General features: G+C 46.9%; 1 protein-coding gene across 3 annotated transcripts in view; it reads right to left on the bottom strand.

Annotated features, from left to right (window-relative positions):
* Positions 1-382: 382 nt before the first annotated feature.
* Positions 383-22,151, bottom strand: part of LOC110514234 (b(0,+)-type amino acid transporter 1) — a 53,871-nt gene continuing 32,102 nt past the window's right edge. Inside the window, exons 4-13 of one of the 3 annotated variants that reach the window (XM_036964115.1) lie at positions 20,066-20,308; positions 19,257-19,382; positions 13,207-13,306; positions 12,353-12,397; positions 9,824-9,947; positions 9,523-9,626; positions 9,182-9,278; positions 2,383-2,532; positions 1,897-2,071; positions 383-1,448 (exon numbers count right to left, since the gene is read on the bottom strand). In XM_036964115.1, coding sequence (XP_036820010.1) covers positions 1,387-1,448; positions 1,897-2,071; positions 2,383-2,532; positions 9,182-9,278; positions 9,523-9,626; positions 9,824-9,947; positions 12,353-12,397; positions 13,207-13,306; positions 19,257-19,382; positions 20,066-20,308 — 1,226 coding nt within the window. In that variant the 3' untranslated portion in view covers positions 383-1,386. Of the gene's footprint in view, positions 1,449-1,896; positions 2,072-2,382; positions 2,533-3,120; positions 3,629-3,648; positions 3,893-9,181; positions 9,279-9,522; positions 9,627-9,823; positions 9,948-12,352; positions 12,398-13,206; positions 13,307-19,256; positions 19,383-20,065; positions 20,309-22,151 lie in introns of those variants that run through there. The other 2 variants (XM_036964117.1, XM_036964116.1) reach the window with 2 other exon arrangements.

Below are 22,151 nucleotides of genomic sequence, written 5' to 3'. Positions count from 1 at the left end.
TCGACATACGATATAAATTTAGCGAAGTACATGGTACGTTTAAATTTTGGAGTATAGAAATATATATATACCATAGCCTCTATCAACGCAATGTCAAATGTTATTGTGTTGATGTGTCGTCATATGAGCAGGGAGGTCAAGGGCGGAGAAGAAGAACCGTGTTTCCGGTGTCTTCTGTTACGACGCCACCTACTGTTGTGGATGACTGATCTCACCATAGCCTCTATCAACGCAGTTCATGATGCTGATTAAAGTGGGTGAAGGTTCGAGTTCAGGAAAGTGATTGATGTTTGTGGTTAGTATTTTTTGGGCAAACAGATACTTTATACTTTAAACTTTTTATAAGATTACAAATTAATTGATTTGTGAGATTAAATTACAATTGAAGGGTAAGCTGTTTTATTCACAAACACAACAACTCCCTATCTACTTTTCAACTCCGAGAAGAGAAGAGGTTTTGAAACTGTTGAATTCAGTAGTATAAAATTCAGTATAGAGTGACACGAATACATCACACAGTAGGCAGTATAAGATGAACCGTGTCCCCAGGTTCAACTGGCAGCTGGTGGACGAGATAGAAGACAACTAGGGACAAATATGTCTTTTAACTTGTCAAATACAATTTAAACCTTAGACATAGATTATATACAAGTGCTTGAACAGCGCAAAACATGAGGGATTTTTAACAATGTCGAGGACAAATTTAAAAGCAAAAAATATGACATCATTGTGGTTCTCTTAAATTCTCTCAAGTCATGTACAAGAACAGCATATTGTCAGCTTCTCCAATGGCGCCCCGTTCCCTAGGGCATAGGGTGTGATTTGAGATGGCGCCCCGTTCCCTAGGGTATAGGGTGTGAGTTGAGATGGCGCCCCGTTCCCTAGGGCATAGGGTGTGATTTGAGATGCAGACCAATGGCGCCCCGTTCCCTAGGGCATATGGTGTGATTTGAGATGGCGCCCCGTTCCCTAGGGCATAGGGTGTGATTTGAGATGGAGCCATTGACCTCCTATATCTAGTCAATTAGTTCATTATGACACAGTACAGAACGTTCATTATGACACAGTACAGAACATTCATTATAACACAGTACAGAACATTCATTATGACACAGTACAGAACATTCATTATGACACAGTACAGAACATTCATTATGACACAGTACAGAACATTCATTATGACACAGTACAGAACATTCATTATGAGACAGTACAGTACCTTCATTTCTAACATGTGTCTCAATTGGCACCCTATTCCCTAAGTAGTGCACTACTTTTGACTAGGGCCTATTGGGTAGTGCACCACATAAGGAAAAGGGTACCATTTGGGATGCACTAAAAGACATTTGTCCACATCAGTCAGTTTAGGCTGTTTATTATCTTCCTCTATTCGTTTTTCTCAGGAGGAACGACCTCCATCAGCAGCTGGAGGTGCATGGTGATTGGCCCTGCAGGGGAAGTGAGAGGTTAAAGGTCAGATTGGACCAATTAGGCTAATTAAAAGGTGAATAATAAATAAATAACTTTAATAAAGGTGACATCAGCCCAATCACAGCATGATCTATAGGCTCTGTGACCTTCTGAGTTGAACTCCACAATGACTGGAATTATCTAAAGGGGAAGAACACTACCGCTCACTGAGGAATACAACATTTTGATACATAAAGACCCAAGTTGCAGAAGATAATAGTGCACCCTATACCCTATATTATAGTGCACTACCTTTCACCAGGGCCCATAGGGTAGTGCACTACACAGGGAATAAGGGGCCATTTTGGGACACAAGCCAGTGTTGTCTTCTAGTGCACTACAAAGGGAATAGGCGGCCATTTTGCTATAAAGGCTCTCTCTCAACACTCAAGTGTCAACAACTCTGAGCAGTGGGTAGTTACTCACTCATGACCCTGCGTGTCCAGCTGAACCTGCGGTGAACGAAGGGGAAGTAGAGCAGCAGACCGCTGAGGATGAAGATGGTACAGTACAGATACTCCAGCTCTGGCTTGTCTATGATCGGTGCTAGGACCAGGTAGCAGGACACTATCACCACCAGCACTGCTATGGGCATGGGACACTGTTGGGGGACAACCAGGACATAACCACCTGTCAGTCTCACAGGAGGGATCTGGGACAGTATTGCTCTAAAAACAGGTTTAAGTGAATCTGGGATTCAGGAAAACATCAAAGTGGTTACCACCCCATTTGTTGTGGTAACCAGCTGAGGGATGTGACTGGAGAAATGGAACCACTCTAAAATGTAGAGACAGAGCTATGGATGTAAGGACTGACCGTCCACAAGCTCAACATGATAGTTGTAACTATGTTCTTCCAATAGCCAAGAGATGAAGAGGACTTGGATGTATGGCAATGTGAATCTAGTCTTACCTTGACGGGCCTCTTGAGTTCCTTCCTGGTGAAGCGCATGACGATGAGAGCGAGAGCTGTGAGGCCGTAGAAAGCCCACTGGGCGAAACTGAAGTAGTTGATCAGGGTGTTGATGTCTGCTGGGATAATGTAGAATACGGCCAGAATACCCTACAACCACAACAACAACAACAGGGTAAACTGAAGTAGTTGATCAGGGTGTTGATGTCTGCTGGGATAATGTAGAGTATGACCAGAATGCCCTACAATCACAACCACAACAACAACAACAGGGTAAACTGAAGTAGTTGATCAGGGTGTTGATGTCTGCTGGGATAATGTAGAATACGGCCAGAATACCCTACAACCACAACAACAACAACAGGGTAAACTGAAGTAGTTGATAAGGGTGTTGATGTCTGCTGGGATAATGTAGAATACGGCCAGAATACCCTACAACCACAACAACAACAACAACAGGGTAAACTGAAGTAGTTGATCAGGGTGTTGATGTCTGCTGGGATAATGTAGAATACGGCCAGAATACCCTACAACCACAACAACAACAACAACAGGGTAAACTGAAGTAGTTGATCAGGGTGTTGATGAATGCTGGGATAATGTAGCGGACGGCCAGAATACCCTACAACCACAACAACAACAACAGGGTAAAACTGAAGTAGTTGATCAGGATGTTGATGTCTGCTGGGATAATGTAGAATATGGCCAGAATACCCTACAACCACAACAGGGTAAACTGAAGTAGTTGATCAGGAGTTTGATGTCTGCTGGGATAATGTAGAATACGGCCAGAATACCCTACAACCACAACAACAACAACAGGGTAAACTGAAGTAGTTGATCAGGGTGTTGATGTCTGCTGGGATAATGTAGAATACGGCCAGAATACCCTACAACCACAACAACAACAACAGGGTAAACTGAAGTAGTTGATCAGGGTGTTGATGTCTGCTGGGATAATGTAGAATACGGCCAGAATACCCTACAACCACAACAACAACAACAGGGTAAACTGAAGTAGTTGATCAGGGTGTTGATGTCTGCTGGGATAATGTAGAATACGGCCAGAATACCCTACAACCACAACAACAGGGTAAACTGAAGTAGTTGATCAGGATGTTGATGTCTGCTGGGATAATGTAGAATACGGCCAGAATACCCTACAACCACAACAACAGGGTAAACTGAAGTAGTTGATCAGGGTGTTGATGTCTGCTGGGATAATGTAGAGTACAGCCAGAATACCCTACAACCACAACAACAGGGTAAACTGAAGTAGTTGATCAGGGTGTTGATGTCAGCTGGGATAATGTAGAATACGGCCAGAATACCCTACAACCACAACAACAGGGTAAACTGAAGTAGTTGATCAGGGTGTTGATGTCAGCTGGGATAATGTAGAATACGGCCAGAATACCCTACAACAATAACAACAACAACAGGGTAAACTGAAGTAGTTGATCAGGGTGTTGATGTCTGCTGGGATAATGTAGAATACGGCCAGAATACCCTACAACCACAACAACAACAACAACAACAACAGGGTAAACTAACTGAAGCAGCACATTTAAGGAACTTGAGAAAAAAAAACATTATTTCTTGGTATTTCATTACTTTTCCTAAAAGTACAAACAGTTACATTTAATTCCGGTAATGTTCTAGGAACGTTCTCCAACTGGTTTGACATTGGTAATGTTCTAGGAACGTTCTTCAACTGGTTTGACATTGGGAATGTTCTCAAATAGTTCAGAGAACATTCTTCTATGGGAATTTTAGTATGTTTCATACATGTTTCAGTTGGGGCCAATTTCATCTTAAAATGTTTCCTGTGAACAAATTTAAGATGTATAAATTTATATTTCAGATTACAGGATGTCAAGGTCATATTTTTGCATATTCTGTTCCAGATTGTTGACATGTTGTTCAGATTCATTTAGATCTGTGGACCATACTTTTTGAATGGCTAGCTCAGAATAGGAGCATTCCAAGAGTTGTTTATATTTACAAAGATAGATCAGTCCTTTCAGGAGCCCAGGAAATGTATTTATAAATCCCATCATAGAATGGTTCGGTAGTTGCATTTCCCAAGGTACTCCAGAGGCCAGCTGACCTAAGATGTAAATACATAAAAACAGATTAATGGTAATGTACATGTGTCTTTGAGCCTGGTAATGTATATGTGTCTTTGAGCCTGGTAATGTACATGTGTCTTTGAACCTGGTAATGTACATGTGTCTTTGAGCCTGGTCATGTACATAGACCACTGGGGGGCAGTAATGTATAAAGTGATGACTCAGGTTATAGGTTAGGTCACTGGGGGGGCAGTAATGTATATGGGGATGGGTCAGGTTATAGGTTAGACCACTGGGGGGCAGTAATGTATAAAGTGATGGGTCAGGTTATAGGTTAGGTCACTGGGGGGGCAGTAATGTATATGGGGATGGGTCAGGTTATAGGTTAGACCACTGGGGGGCAGTAATGTATAAAGTGATGGGTCAGGTTATAGGTTAGGTCACTGGGGGGGCAGTAATGTATATGGGGATGGGTCAGGTTATAGGTTAGACCACTGGGGGGCAGTAATGTATAAAGTGATGACTCAGGTTACAGGTTAGACCACTGGGGGGCAGTAATGTATATGGGGATGGGTCAGGTTATAGGTTAGACCACTGGGGGGGGGGGGCAGTAATGTATAAGTGATGGGTCAGGTTATAGGTTAGGCCACTGGGGGCAGTAATGTATAAAGAGTTGGGTCAGGTTATAGGTTAGACCAATGGGGGGCAGTAATGTATATGGGGATGGGTCAGGTTATAGGTTAGGCCACTGGGGGGCAGTAATGTATATGGGGATGGGTCAGGTTATAGGTTAGGCCACTGGGGGGGGGCAGTAATGTATAAAGTGATGGGTCAGGTTATAGGTTAGACCACTGGGGGGCAGTAATGTATAAAGTGATGGGTCAGGTTATGGGTTAGGTGACTGTAGGGCAGTAATGTATAAAGTGATGGGTCAGGTTATAGGTTAGTCCACTGGGGGGGCAGTAATGTATATGGGGATGGGTCAGGTTATAGGTTAGGTCACTGGGGGGCAGTAATGTATAAAGTGATGGGTCAGGTTATAGGTTAGACCACTGGGGGGGCAGTAATGTATAAAGTGATGGGTCAGGTTATAGGTTAGGTCACTGGGGGGCAGTAATATATAAAGTGATGGGTCAGGTGGTATGTTAGGTCATTGGGGGGGCCAGTAATATATAAAGTGATGGGTCAGGTGGTATGTTAGGTCATTGGGGGGGCCAGTAATGTATAAAGTGATGGGTCAGGTTATAGGTTAGACCACTGGGGGGCAGTAATGTATAAAGTGATGGGTCAGGTTATAGGTTAGACCACTGGGGGGCAGTAATGTATAAAGTGATGGGTCAGGTTATAGGTTAGGCCTCTGGGGCAGTAATGTAAAAAGTGATGGGTCAGGTTATAGGTTAGACCACTGGGGGGCAGTAATGTATAAAGAGATGGGTCAGGTTAAAGGTTAGGGCACTGGGGGGGGGGCAGTAATGTATAAAGTGATGGGTCAGGTCATAGGTTAGGTCATTGGGTGGCAGTAATGTATATGGGGATGGGTCAGGTTATAGGTTAGACCACTGGGGGGCAGTAATGTATAAAGTGATGGGTCAGGTTATAGGTTAGACCACTGGGGGGCAGTAATGTATATGGGGATGGGTCAGGTTATAGGTTAGGCCACTGGGGGGCAGTAATGTATAAAGTGATGGGTCAGGTTATAGGTTAGGTCACTGGGGGGCAGTAATGTATAAAGTGATGGGTCAGGTTATAGGTTAGTTCACTGGGGGGCAGTAATTTATAAAGTGATTGGTCAGGTTGTAGGTTAGGCCACTGGGGGCGGCAGTAATGTATAAAGTGATGACTCAGGTTATAGGTTAGACCACTGGGGGGCAGTAATGTATATGGGGATGGGTCAGGTTATAGGTTAGGTCACTGGGGGGGGGGGGGGGGGCAGTAATGTATAAGTGATGGGTCAGGTTATAGGTTAGGCCACTGGGGGGCCAGTAATGTATAAAGTGATGGGTCAGGTTATAGGTTAGGTCACTGGGGGGCAGTAATGTATATGGGGATGGGTCAGGTTATAGGTTAGACCACTGGGGGGCAGTAATGTATAAAGTGATGGGTCAGGTTATAGGTTAGACCACTGGGGTCAGTAATGTATATGGGGATGGGTCAGGTTATAGGTTAGGCCACTGGGGGGCAGTAATGTACAAAGTGATGGGTCAGGTTATAGGTTAGGCCACTGGGGGGGGCAGTAATGTATAAAGTGATGGGTCAGGTTATAGGTTAGGCCACTGGGGGGGGGGGGGGGTAGTAATGTATAAAGTGATGGGTCAGGTTATAGGTTACGCCACTGGGGGGGGCAGTAATGTATAAAGTGATGACTCAGGTTATAGGTTAGGCCACTGGGGGGCCAGTAATGTATAAAGTGATGGGTCAGGTTATAGGTTAGACCACTGGGGGGCCAGTAATGTATATGGGGATGGGTCAGGTTATAGGTTAGACCACTGGGGGGCAGTAATGTATAAAGTGATGGGTTAGGTAATAGGTTAGACCACTGGGGGGCAGTAATGTATAAAGTGATGGGTCAGGTTATAGGTTAGGCCACTGGGGGGCAGTAATGTATATGGGGATGGGTCAGGTTATAGGTTAGACCACTGGGGGGCAGTAATGTATAAAGTGATGGGTCAGGTTATAGGTTAGGCCACTGGGGGGGGGCAGTAATGTATAAAGTGATGGGTCAGGTTATAGGTTAGGTCACTGAGGGGCAGTAATGTATATGGGGATGGGTCAGGTTATAGGTTAGACCACTGGGGGGCAGTAATGTATATGGGGATGGGTCAGGTTATAGGTTAGAACACTGGGGGGGGGGGCAGTAATGTATATGGGGATGGGTCAGGTTATAGGTTAGACCACTGGGGGACAGTAATGTATATGGGGATGGGTCAGGTTATAGGTTAGACCACTGGGGGGCAGTAATGTATATGGGGATGGGTCAGGTTATAGGTTAGACCACTGGGGGGCAGTAATGTATATGGGGATGGGTCAGGTTATAGGTTAGACCACTGGGGGGCAGTAATGTATATGGGGATGGGTCAGGTTATAGGTTAGGCCACTGGGGGGCAGTAATGTATAAAGTGATGGGTCAGGTTATGGGTTAGGTCACTGGGGGGGGGGGGCAGTAATGTATTTGGGGATGGGTCAGGTTATAGGTTAGGTCACTGGGGGGGGGGGCAGTAATGTATTTGGGGATGGGTCAGGTTATAGGTTAGACCACTGGGGGGGGGGGGGGGGGGGGGCAGTAATGTATAAGTGATGGGTCAGGTTATAGGTTAGTCCACTGGTGGGGCAGTAATGTATATGGGGATGGGTCAGGTTATAGGTTAGACCACTGGGGGGGCAGTAATGTATATGGGGATGGGTCAGGTTATAGGTTAGGCCACTGGGGGGCGGTAATGTATATGGGGATGGGTCAGGTTATAGGTTAGGCCACTGGGGGGCAGTAATGTATATGGGGATGGGTCAGGTTATAGGTTAGGCCACTGGGGGGGCAGTAATGTATAAAGTGATAGGTCAGGTTATAGGTTAGGTGACTGTGGGGCAGTAATGTATAACGTGATAGGTCAGGTTATAGGCACATTATTCTATTTATAATTCTGCAAGCTCTGTCAAGTTGGTAGTTGATCATTGCTATAATATATAATGTAATTTATCAGACACTTTTATCCAAAGCGACTTACAGTCATTCATGCAGACATTTGATGTATGTTTCTTCCTGGGAACCTACTTTCTTTGCATTGCAAACACCAAACTCTACCAACTGATGTGCAGAGATTCTCAACACGATTTAAGTCAGAACTGTAACTTGGCCACGCAGGAACATTCAAAGTCTTCTTGTTAACAACATCTCATTATGTCCACCCCTGTTTTTCATTTTTTGCCTAAAATCACATATCCAAATCTAACTGCCTTTAACTCAGGCCTTGAAGCATGCATATTCTTGGTTACCATTTGAAAGTAAACACTTTGTAGTTTATGTCAATGTGAAAGGAATGTAGGAGAATATAACACAATAGGTCTGGCAAAAGATAATACAAAGAAAAAAATACCCTTTTTTGTACCATCATCTTGGAAATGCACGAGAAAAGCCATAATGTATTATTCCAGCCCAGCTGCAATTTAGATTTTGGCCACTAGTTGGCAGCAGTGTATGTGCAAAGTCAGCATGATCAAATGAACCTTTGCATTTCTGTTCAAAATTTGTCCTGGCAAATTTTCTTGTTACTTACAACCTCATGCTAATCACATTAGCCTACGTTAGCTCACCCGTCCCCTGAAAGGGTAAACGATCCCGAAGAAGTTATTAAGCATCTCCAGTGTATATTTGGCCTTGTGTTTTTGGTTATTGACCTGCTGAAAGGTGAATTTGTCTCCCAGTGTTTGTTGGAAAGCAGACTGAACCAGGTCACCACCATGCTGGAAAATATGAAGACTGGTGCTCAGTCATGTGACGTGTTCAATTTAACATAACGCTTTGTATTCAGGACAACATTTTTTCAGTTTTACTTTAGTGCAAACAGGATGATTCCATACTTAGTTTGACATGTTTCTAAAGGACTGTAACAGAAGTTTTTGAGTTTTTGTCTGCGCCTCATGAAGATGGTTTACTGGGCTGAACACGCTAACAACAAAATAGGAAAAACACCACCAAGTGTGATGAATACTTTTGCACTGTATCTCAGACTTACATTGAAGATGAGTGCGGGGGAAGGAGTGTAACGCTTCAGACTGATATAGGACAAGATCTTTACCATGTGACCCTCTCTTCCTGCCACATAGGTCAACCTGAGGTGGGACAGAGCACAAACATGTTAGTTCAACATAATATTGGCAATATGTTGAACTTGAATTTTGGTTTGCTTTCTTTTCACAATTTTTAACTCTGCTTGTGCTCTCTTCTTTTAGAAAAGCAGATTCAATCTGTTAAACACTTTGGGACAATTGCTGATAAAAAGGGCTTTATAAAATACATTTGTTTTGATTAAATTTGATTAGCAAAAACAATGTCTTCCTGAAGTTGTCCCTTTACCTGCCGGCTGTGAAGCAGCTCCCATTGGCCGCTCCGAAGGTGGAGAAGACGACAAACACAGGGACTACCCATGACAGGGGGTACAGCACTCTGTCACCAAAAGTCTAAGGGGCACAAACAAGTCCCTCCGAGGAGACGGGGACGGGGGGGGGGGGGGGGGACGACGACACACACAATAAATCAAATGTAATTGTTTGTTGTTGAAATAATGCGTCTTGTTCTTGCTAAGGGAGATATGATGAGCCACACCAATGGCTTCCTCTGTCTCCGCCCCTCTCTATCTCCATGGCGACCCTCTTACCACAGCAACAGCGGGAGACTGCAGTAGTTCCGTAGCGGTCATGGCGCTGAAGTAGGCAATGTTGACCAGCACATAGCACACAGACACCAAAGGAATACCAATGATAATGGCCAGGGGAAGGTTTCTGTTAGAGAGAGATATATATATATATATATATATAGAGAGAGAGAGATAGAGAGTGTTATTGTGAGATAGAGAGAGAGAGATATATATAGAGAGTGTTAGTGTGAGATAGACAGACTGCAACCAACACATGTTACACAGAGACCAGTGTTAGTGGATTATGTAGCACACAGACAGAGACAGAGAGTTGATTAAACTCTTGTCTCCCTAACAAGAAAGCAGGTGGCGTGTGAATGCCAAGGGAACCCAGGCTTCCCCGAAAATCAGACCAATAAAACAAATACAATCATTAAAGCAATTTATCTGTGGAGGAATCAATTGAAGTGGCTGAATCAATTGAAGTGGCTGAATCAATTCTTAAGTGGCTGAATCAATTGAAGTGGCTGAATCAATTGAAGTGGCTGAATCAATTGAAGTGGCTGAATCAATTCTTAAGTGGCTGAATCAAACATTCTCAGAACCTCAAGTGGCTGAATCTATGTCATCAGAGAAATCATAAGAGCGAGGGAAACAGCGCCCCTCTGTCTCAGTATGTGTAGCAGATGTATCTGATGCTGTCTGGCCAAAATGAGTATGACATGTTACCGCAGAAGCATTTGATTGATTGATGCCAGCGAGCATTTGACTTCCTTTGATATTTTTTTAAATAAAATAATTAACCAATCAGCATTGAGATGAGCTCAACTGTGGAAAGTCCTGGTGCAGCAAAACCACCCCACAAGGGAGGCCACTTTGGATTTGGCTTCACACCAATCAAATCACATCCTAGGCAAAACGTCATCATTGTCAGAAAAACTTGTTCGTTTCTGGTCTGCTTGTGTTGATGTCCTGCAGTAGCTAGCTAGCTAAATCAGTCCTTTCCTAAACCATGGATAGATAGACACGGAGATTTGGACTTGTTGTTTTTACTTAATTCTCTGTACAGGCCAAAGATGATAACAGAGTTCTGATTAAGCCATAAATTCACAGGTTGTGCCACTGGCCTGAGACGATGTTCAATATGTAGCCTAGATATAGTAGGCTCACGTTAACTAGCTAAATAACATAGCTGATTCATTGTTGCCCAGCGAGGAAGCTAGTCTAGTAAGTTTTTTAGCCAGGTAGCCTAGATATAGTAGGCTCACGTTAACTAGCTAAATAACGTAGCTGGTTCATTGTTGCCCAGAGAGGAAGCTAGTCTAGTAAGTTTTTTAGCCAGGTAGCCTAGATATAGTAGGCTCACGTTAACTAGCTAAATAACGTAGCTGGTTCATTGTTGCCCAGCGAGGAAGCTAGTCTAGTAAGTTTTTTAGCCAGGTAGCCTAGTCTACAAATTAAAAGCGTGTACTTCTCTCTGACAGAGTCAGACCTTGTTGCGAACATGAAAGAGAAGAGGATGGCACTGGTGTTCAACTAGTCTACAAATAGGGTGAGTCAACACATTGTTTATACTTGAACACACAAGTACTATGGACAGCCACATGATATTTAGCTCTGTTGATTGGATTAATTTGTTTAATGGCTTTTAAACTGTCTTGGCTTCCCCAGTGATATTACCCACGCCTGGCTTCCCCAGTGATATTACCCACGCCTGGCTTCCTCAGTGATATTACCCACGCTTGGCTTCCTCAGTGATATTACCCACGCTTGGCTTCCCCAGTGATATTACCCACGCTTGGCTTCCTCAGTGATATTACCCACGCTTGGCTTCCCCAGTGATATTACCCACGCTTGGCTTCCCCAGTGATATTACCCACGCTTGGCTTCCCCAGTGATATTACCCACGCTTGGCTTCCTCAGTGCCATTACCCATGCCTGGCTTCCCCAGTGATATTACCCACGCTTGACTTCCCCAGTGATATTACCCACGCTTGGCTTCCTCAGTGCCATTACCCACGCTTGGCTTCCTCAGTGATATTACCCACGCTTGGCTTCCTCAGTGCCATTACCCACGCTTGGCTTCCTCAGTGATATTACCCACGCTTGGCTTCCTCAGTGATATTACCCACGCTTGGCTTCCTCAATGATATTACCCACTCTTGGCTTCCCCAGTGATATTACCCACTCTTGGCTTCCCCAGTGATATTACCCATGCTTGGCTTCCCCAGTGATATTACCCACGCTTGGCTTCCCCCGTGATATTACCCACGCTTGGCTTCCCCAGCGATATTACCCACGCTTGGCTTCCTCAGTGATATTACCCACGCTTGGCTTCCTCAGTGATATTACCCACGCACTGCTACTAGTGAGCAGTATATGATGCACTCACTGCACTGGTAGTCACTTTGGAGTCTCTGATGAATGACAGTGGAAATCCAGTCTAAGTAAGGTTGCATCCCAATGGCACCCTGTTCCTTACATAGTGCACTACTATTGACCAGGGCCCATCGTGGACGCACCCTAAATGTCAGCTGTATGTACACTCACCTGTATGGGTTTTCCAGCTCCTCTGTTATAAAGTTCAGCTGATTCCTGAGAGACAACACGTGTTTATAGACCACGTATAAACAGGTTGGGTTGACATTCAAAACAGAAATCTCAAAACCATAAAACTGTTTTATTGAGGAAGTGATAAGAACCGAGAGATAGGATACATCCCCAATGGTACCCAATCCCCTACTTAGTGGACTACTTTAGGGTAGAGCGCTATGGGCCCTGACTAGAGCGCTATGGGCCCTGACTAGAGCGCTATGGGCCCTGACTAGAGCGCTATGGGCCCTGACTAGAGCACTACGGGCCCCACTGACTAGAGCGCTACGGGGCCCCCTGACTAGAGCGCTATGTGCCCACCCTGACTAGAGCGCTATGGGCCCCCCCTGACTAGAGCACTATGGGCCCTACCCTGACTAGAGCGCTATAGGCCCCCCCTGACTAGAGCGCTACGGACCCCACTGACTAGAGCGCTACGGGCCCCCCTGACTAGAGCGCTACGGGCCCCCTGACTAGAGCGCTACGGGCCCCCCTAACTAGAGCGCTACGGGGCCCCCTGACTAGAGTGCTACGGGCCCCCCTGACTAGAGCGCTACTGGCCCTCCTGACTAGAGCGCTATGGGCCCACCTGACTTGAGCACTACAGGCCCCCCTGACTAGAGCGCTACGGGCCCCCCTGACTAGAGCGCTACGGGCCCCCCTGACTAGAGCGCTACGGGCCCTGACTAGAGCGCTACGGACCCTGACTAGAGCACTTTGGGCCCCCCTGACTAGAGCACTACGGGCCCTGGTCAAAAGTAGTGACCTATATAGGAAGTAGGGTGCCATTTGAGATGCAGATGTAGTCTTACCACCCATCGTAGGCCCAGAGCCCGTTGTAAAACGCCAGTCCAATGGATCCAAAGGAGGTTGAGGCTCCTTCAAATGGGTTGGACAGATTCTCAGTGTTTCCTGGGCACAAACGTGACAGTATATACATTTTAATATTCATACTTCTGACCAGGGCCCATAGGGTGCACCCAAAAGTAGTACACTACAGAGTGATATTTGAAACTTCTGCATGATAACACAGGGTGGGTACTGGAATAAATGGCAAAGTTTTCATCCCAAATGGTACCCTATTCTATACAGAAGTGTTCTACTTTTGACCAGGATCCATAGGGCTCTGAGGGATATATACTGGGCAGCAGGATAGCCTAGCGATTAGAGCGTTGGACTAGTAACTAAGAAAACATGTTGTTCTGCCCCTGAACAACGCAGCTGTGCACTGTTCCTAAGCCGTCATTGAAAATAAGAATTTGTTCTTAACTGACTTACCTAGTTAAATAAAGGTAAAATACAATTAAAATCAAAATACGACTCTGAGGGATCTGTAGGGCTCTGAGGGATGTATGGGATCTACAGTATAGGGCTCTGAGGGTTCTATAGCGATCTGAGGGCTCTGATAAATCTGAGGGATGTATAGGGCTCTGGGGTATCCGTTGGCATCTATAGGGCTATGGGCGATCCGTAGGGTTCTGGAGGATCTGAGGCATGTATAGAGCTCTGATGGATCTATTGGGCTCTAATGGATCTATAGGGCTCAGAGATCTGAGGGAAGTATAGGGCTCTGAGGGATGTATAGGGGTCCGTAGGGCTCTGGGAGATCCGTAGGGCTCTGGGGGATCTGAGGGATCTATAGGGATCTGAGGGATCTGTCGGGCTCTGAGGGATCTGTCGGGCTCTGGGGGATCCGTCGGGCTCTGGGGGATCCATAGGGCTATGTGGGATCCATTGGGCTCTGGGGGATCTATTGGGCTCTGGGGGATCTATTGGGCTCTGGGGGATCTATTGGGCTCTGGGGGATCCATTCTGATCCGATGGATCTATAGGACTCCGGTGAATCTATAGGGCTCCGATGGATCTATAGGACTCTGATATCTGAGGGATGTATAGGGCTCTGGGGGATCCGTAGTGCTTTGAAGAATGTATAGGGCTTAGAGATCTGAGGGATGTATATTCCTTTGATGGATCTGTAATGCTCTGTGAGATCCGTAGCGCTCTGGGGGAGTCGTAGGGCTATGATAGATCTGTAGGGCTCTGGGGGATCTACAGTATGGGGCTCTAGGGGATCTACAGTATAGGGCTCTGGGGGATCTACAGCGTAGGGCTCTGGGGGATCTACAGCGTAGGGCTCTGAGGGATCTACAGCGTAGGGGCTCTGGGGGATCTACAGTGTGAAGCTCAGATGGATCTGTCGGGATCAGATGGATCTGTTGGGATCAGAGGGATCTGTCGGGCTCTGAGGGATCTGTCGGGCTCTGAGGGATCTGTCTGGCTCTGGGGGATCTGTCGGGCTCTGGGGGATCCATCAGACTCTGAGGGACCCGTCGGGCTCTGGGGGATACGTCGGGCTCTGGGAGATCCATATGTGGGATCCATTGGGCTCTGGGGGATCTATTGGGCTCTGGGGGATCTATTGGGCTCTGCGGGATCCATTCTGATCCGATGGATCTATAGGACTCCGGTGAATCTATAGGGCTCTGATGGATTTATAGGGCTCTGATATCTGAGGGATGTATAGGGCTCAGAGATCTGAGTGATGTATACGGCTCTGATGGATCTGTAAGGCTCTGTGAGATCCGTAGCACTCTGGGGGAGTCGTAGCACTCTGGGGGATCTACAGTATAGGGCTCTGGGGGATCCAAAGGGCTCTGGGGGATCCATTGGGCTCTGGGGGATCCATTGGGCTCTGGGGGATACATTGGGCTCTGGGGGATCCATTGGGCTTTGATGGATCTATAGGGCTCTGATGGATCTATAGGGCTCAGATATCTGATGGATGTATAGGGCTCTGGGGGATCCGTAGGGCTCTGGGGGATCCATAGTGCTTTGAGGAATGTATAGGGCTTAGAGATCTGAGGGATGTATATTCCTTTGATGGATCTGTAATGCTCTGTGAGATCCGTAGCGCTCTGGGGGAGTCGTAGGGCTCTGATGGATCTGTAGGGATCTGGGGGATCTACAGTGTGGGGCTATAGGGGATCTACAGTGTAGGGCTCTGGGGGGGTCTACAGAATGGGGCTCTAGGGGATCTACAGTGTAGGTCACTGGGGGATCTACTGCGTAGGGCTCTGGGGGATCTACAGTGTAGGGCTCGGGGTGGGAGGGGGATCTACAGCGTAGGGCTCTGGGTGGGAGGGGGATCTACAGCGTAGGGCTCTGGGGGGGGATCTACAGCGTAGAGCTCAGATGGATCTGTCGGGAACAGATGGATCTGTCAAGCTCAGATGGATCTGTCGGGCTCAGATGGTTTTGATGGATCCATAGGGCTCTGGGGGATCCATTGGGCTCTGGGAGATCCATTGGGCTCTGGGGGATCCATTGGGCTCTGGGGGATCTATTGGGCTCTGGGGGATCTATTGGGCTCTGGGGGCTCTATTGGGCTCTGTAATGCTCTGATGGCTCTGGAGGATCCATTCTGCTCTGATGGATCTATAGGGCTCTGATATCTGAGGGATGTAAGGGGCTCTGGGGGATCCGTATGGCTCTGGGGGAGTCGTAGTGCTCTGAGGAATGTATAGGGCTCAGAGATCTGAGGGATGTATATGGCTCTGATGGATCTGTATGGCTCTGTGAGATCCGTAGTGCTTTGGGGGAGTCGTAGCGCCCTGGGGGATCTACAGTACAGGGCTCTGGGGGATCTGTAGGGCTCTGGGGGATCTACAGTATAGGACTCTGGGGGGGATCTACAGTATAGGGCTCTGGGGGATCTACAGTATAGGGCGCTGGGGGGGTCTACAGTATAGGGCTCTGGGGGGGGGGGGGGGGGTTCTACATTATAGGGCTCTGGGGGATCTGTAAGGCTCTGGGGGATCTACAGTATAGAGCACAGGGGGATCTGTAGGGCTCTGGGTGATCTACAGCGTAGGGCTCTGGGGGATCTACAGCATAGGGCTCTGGGGGATCTACAGCATAGGGCTCTGGGGGATCTACAGCATAGGGCTCTGAGGGATCTACAGCGTATGGCTCTGGGGGATCTGTAGGGTTCTGGGGGATCTGTAGGGCTCTGGGCGATCTACATTGTAGGGCTCTGGGGGATCGACAGTGTAAGGCTCAGAAGGATCTGTAGGGCTCAGATGGATATGTATGGCTCAGATGGATCTGTCGGGCTCAGATGGATCTGTTGGGCTCTGAGGGATCTATTGGGCTCTGGGGGATCTATCGGGATCTGGGGTATCCATAGGGCTCTGGGGGATCTATCGGGCTCTGGGGGATCCATAGGGCTCTGGGGGAACGACTGGTTGAATCCAGTCTCCTGTCTACAGACCAGTAGCCTGGTGGGACCAGTCTCCTTTCTACAGACCAGTAGCCTGGTGGAATCCAGTCTCCTGTGTACAGACCAGTAGCCTGGTGGGACCAGTCTGCTGTCTACAGACCAGTAGCCTGTTCTATAGTGTTCTACCCTATTCCCCTATATTTGCCATGCAAATGAACTGAATCGCCAAAAGAACATTTCCACTGCGTTTCAGTCCTGCCACAGAAGGACCAGCTTACATCATGTCAGTATTTCTCTCATTAACACAGGTGTGAGTGTTGACAAGGCTGGAGATCACTCTGTCATGCTGATTGAGTTCGATTAACAGAATTTTAAGCTTCAAAAGGAAGGTGGTGCTTGGAATCATTGTTCATCCTCTGTCAACCATGGTTACTTGCAAGGAAACACGTGCCGTCTTCATTGCTTTGCACAAAAAGGGCTTCACAGGCAAGGATATTACTGCCAGTAAGATTGCACCTAAATCAACCATTTATTAGATCATCAAGAACATCAAGGAGAGCGGTCCAATTGTTGTGAAGAAGGCTTCAGGGCACCCAAAAAGTCCAGCAAGCGCCAGAACCGTCTCCTAAAATTGATTCTGCTGCAGGATCTGGGCACCACCAGTACAGAGCTTGCTCAGGAATGGCAGCAGGCAGGTGTGAATGCATCTACACGCACAGTGAGGCGAAGACTTTTGGAGGATGGCCTGGTGTCAAGAAGGGCAGCAACGAAGCCACTTTTCTCCAGGAAAAACATCAGGGACAAACTGATATTCTGCAAAAGGTACAGGGATTGGACTGCTGATGACTGGGGTAAAGTCGTTTTCTCTGATGAATCCCCTTTCCGATTGTTTGGGGCATCCTGAAAAAAGCTTGTCCGGAGAAGACAAGGTGAGAGCTACCATCAGTCCTGTGTCATGCCAACAGTATGTGGGGTTGCTTCTCAGCCAGTTCACTCACAATTTTGCCTAAGAACACAGCCATGAATAAAGAATGGTACCTACACATCCTCTGAGAGCAACTTCTCCCAACCATCCAGAACAGTTTGGTGACTAACCATGCCTTTTCTAGCATGATGGACACCTTTCCATAAGGCAAAAGTGATAACTAAGTGTCTCAGGGAACAAAACATCAATATTTTGGGTCCATGGCCAGGAAACTCCCCAGACCATAATCCCAATTCTGGTCAATATTTAAGAGGCGGGTGGACAAACCAAAACCCACAAATTCTGACAAACTCCAAGCATTGATTAGGAAAGAATGGGCTGCCATCAGTCAGGATGTGGCCCAGAAGTTAATTGACAGCATGCCAGGGCAGATTGTAGAGGTCTTGAAAAAGAAGGTTCAACACTGCAAATATTGACTCTTTGCATCAACTTCATGTAATTGTCAATAAAATCCTTTGACACTTATGAAATGCTTGTAATTATACTTCAGTATTCCATAGTAACGTCTGACAATATTATATAAAGACACTAAAGCAGCAAACTTTGTGAAAAGTATTATTTGTTTAATTCTCAAAACTTTTGGCCATGACTGTACTATATAGGGAATAGGGTCCCATAGGGCTCTGGTCTAAAGGAGTGCACTATATAGGGAATAGGGCTCTGGTCTAAAGGAGTGTACTATATAGGGAATAGGGCTCTGGTCTAAAGGAGTGCACTATATAGGGAATAGGGCTCTGGTCTAAAGTAGTGCACTATATATAGGGAATAGTGTGCCATAGGGCTCTGGTCTAAAGTAGTGCACTATATAGGAAATAGGGTGCCATAGGGCTCTGGTCTAAAGGAGTGCACTATATAGGGAATAGGGCTCTGGTCTAAAGGAGTGTACTATATAGGGAATAGGGCTCTGGTCTAAAGGAGTGCACTATATAGGGAATAGGGCTCTGGTCTAAAGTAGTGCACTATATATAGGGAATAGTGTGCCATAGGGCTCTGGTCTAAAGTAGTGCACTATATAGGGAATAGTGTGCCATAGGGCTCTGGTCTAAAGTAGTGCACTATATAGGGAATAGGGCTCTGGTCTAAAGGAGTGCACTATATAGGGAATAGGGCTCTGGTCTAAAGTAGTGCACTATATATAGGGAATAGTGTGCCATAGGGCTCTGGTCTAAAGTAGTGCACTATATAGGAAATAGGGTGCCATAGGGCTCTGGTCTAAAGGAGTGCACTATATAGGGAATAGGGCTCTGGTCTAAAGGAGTGTACTATATAGGGAATAGGGCTCTGGTCTAAAGGAGTGCACTATATAGGGAATAGGGCTCTGGTCTAAAGTAGTGCACTATATATAGGGAATAGTGTGCCATAGGGCTCTGGTCTAAAGTAGTGCACTATGTAGGAAATAGGGTGCCATAGGGCTCTGGTCTAAAGTAGTGCACTATATAGGGAATAGGGCTCTGGTCTAAAGTAGTGCACTATATAGGAAATAGGGTGCCATAGGGCTCTGGTCTAAAGTAGTGCACTATATAGGGAATAGGGCTCTGGTCTAAAGTAGTGCACTATATATAGGGAATAGGGTGTCATAGGGCTCTGGTCTAAAGTAGTGCACTATATAGGGAATAGGGTGTCATTTGGCAGGCAGACAGAATGTGTAAAGTACCAACCTTGTGCCAAGAGGACGATGCCCGCCACTATGATGACCAGGATGATGAGAAGCTTGGCTGCAGTGAAGAAGTTCTGGACATAGCTGGCTAGCTTCACACTGAGACAGTTCACCAACACTATCATAACTGTAGGGGGAGGAAGGGGAGGAAGGAGAGGAGGAATATTTTATTAATCCATTCGAGACAGAAGTTGGTCTTCTGCTGTAGCCAAGCCCTCCGACACACACACACACACACACACACACACACACACACACACACACACACACACACACACACACACACACACACACACACACACACACACACACACACACACACACACACACACACACACACACACACGAGGCTGGAACAATGGGCAGTACAGAACTAGTGTACTGCTAGTGTAGTGCCTTGGGATCAGTTTAGGGGTTGAAAGCCTGGTGAGCAGTCTAGGGGTTAAGAGCCTTGCTCAAGTGAACAACAACAGTTGATGGTATCTAGGAGGAGGAGCAGGAGGCGGAGGAGACGGGAGGAAGAAGGAGGAGGAGGAGAAAAGGGGAAAAGGAGGAGGAGGAGAACACAAGGCAGGAAGAGGACGGTGGGGGCCAAGTCATGACTTTTTAAAATGAATCTTTACTCGATCCCAGGCATCCTCTCTTCTCAAAAGGCATTGGAGAAGAAGGTCAGAGGGGAGGGACCTTGGATCTTCTCCTCCAATATGATTGGAAATAAAATTGAGATTAATTAATTAAGTCCATTCAGGAAGTGCATGCCAATTGTTTTCTATTGGGATTTTTCATAATTATAGAACTATTTACACTCACATATGCACGCTGCAGCCAGGCACTTGGTGACCACAATGGGAGGAGTGCATCCTGGGTAGAACGGCGTGGAGGCATACTCTGCGAAGCTCAGGGCGATGATGGCGAAGGAGGAGGGCTTTAGGACCATGATGGTGCTCCATGAGTAGAGGTAGGCCATCACTGACCCAAAGGCCTCCATCAGGTATGGGTATTCCCCTCCAGACTTAGTGATCATGGTGCCCAGCTCCGCGTAGCACAGCGCCCCTGCAGGCAGACAGGCAGGCTCAGAGACAGGCAGTTAGCTGACACTAGTCCTGCTTCAGGGGATTTCCTTCAAGGGATTTCCTTTCACATGGTTGTCTAGGTCTTAATTGACTAGTTAGGAACTCACCTGGTTGTCTAGGTCTTAATTGATCAATCAAATCAAATGTTATTAGTCACATGCGCAGTGAAATCTTTACTTACGAGCCCCTAACCGACAGTGCAGTTAAAAAAAATGGTGTGGAGAGGGGGATCAATGTGGATAGTCTGGGTAGCCATTTGACTAGATGTTCAGGAGTCTTATGGCTTGAGGGTAGAAGCTGTTTAGAAGCCTCTTGGACCTAGACTTGGTGCTCCGGTACCGCTTGCCATGTGATAGCAAAGAGAACAGTCTATGACTAGGGTGGCTGGAGTCTTCAACAATTTTCAGGGCCTTCTTCTGACACCGCCTGGTATAGAGGTCCTGGATGGCAGGAAGCTTGGCCCCAGTGATGTACTGGGCCGTTCGCACTACCCTCTGTACCAGGCAGTGATGCAACCAGCATTGATGCTCTTGATGGTGCAGATGTAGAACTTTTTGAGGATCTGAGGACCCATGCCAAATCTTTTCTGTCCACTGAGGGGGAATGGATTTTTTCGTGCCCGCCTCACGACGGTCATGGTGTACTTGGACCATGATAGTTTGTTGGTGATGTGGACGCCAAGGAACTTGAAGCTCTCAACCTGTTCAACTGCAGCCCCGTCAATGAGAAATGGGGCATGCTCGGTCCTCTTTTTCCTGTAGTCCACAATCATCTCCATCTCCTTGATTACGCTGAGGGAGAGGTTGTTGTCCTGGCACCACACGGCCAGGTCTCTGACTTCCTCCCTGTCTCGTTGTTGTCAGTGATCAGGTCTACCACTGTCGTGTCATCGGCAAACGTAATGATGGTGTTGGAGTTGTGCCTGGCCATTCAGTCATGAGTGAACAGGGAGTACAGGAGGGGGCTGAGCATGCACCCCTGAGGCTCCCCTGTGTTGAGGATCAGCGTGGCGGATGTATTGTTACCTGCCCTTACCACCTGGGGGGGCGGCCCGTCAGGAAGTGCAGGATCCAGTTGCAAAGGGAGGTGTTTAGTCCCAGGGTCCTTAGCTTATTGATGAGCTTCGAGGGCACTATGGTGTTGAACGCTGAGCTGTAGTCAATGAATAGCATTCCCACATAGGTTGTTTCTATTGTCCAGGTGGGAAAGGGCAGTGTGGAGTGCAATAGAGACTGCATCATCTGTGGATCTGTTGGGGCAGTATGGAAATTGGAGTGGGTCTAGGGTTTCTGGGATGATGGGATGATGGTTGACGTGATCCATGACCAGCTTTTCAAATAACTAAATGGCTACAGATGTGAGTGCTATGGGTCTGTAGTCATTGAGGCAGGTTACCTTAGTGTTCTTGGGCACAGGCACTATGGTGGTCTGCTTAAAACATGTTGGTATTACAGACTCGGACAGGGAGAGGTTGAAAATGTCAGTGAAGACACTTACTAGTTGATCAGTGCATTCTCGCAGTACACGTCCTGGTAGTCCATCTGGCCCTGTGGCCAAGTGAATGTTGACCTGTCTAAAGGTCTTACTCACATCAGCTGCGAAGAGCATGATCACACAGTCTTCCAGTATAGCTGGTGCTCGCATGCATGTTTCAGTGTTATTTACCTCGAAGCGAGCATAGAAGTAGTTTAGCTCGTCCGGTAGGCTTGTGTCACTGGGCAGCTCTCGGCTGTGCTTCCCTTTGTAGTCTGTCATGGTTTGCAGGCCCTGCGGGATTTCTTATAAGCTTCCGGGTTAGAGTCCCACTCCTTGAAAGCGGCAGC

Source organism: Oncorhynchus mykiss, chromosome 26 (genome assembly GCF_013265735.2).
Source record: "Oncorhynchus mykiss isolate Arlee chromosome 26, USDA_OmykA_1.1, whole genome shotgun sequence".
NCBI classification, from domain to species: Eukaryota; Metazoa; Chordata; class Actinopteri; order Salmoniformes; family Salmonidae; genus Oncorhynchus; species Oncorhynchus mykiss.
The sequence above is the reverse complement of the archived record's forward strand: the minus strand, read 5'-3'. Positions and strand labels throughout refer to the sequence as shown.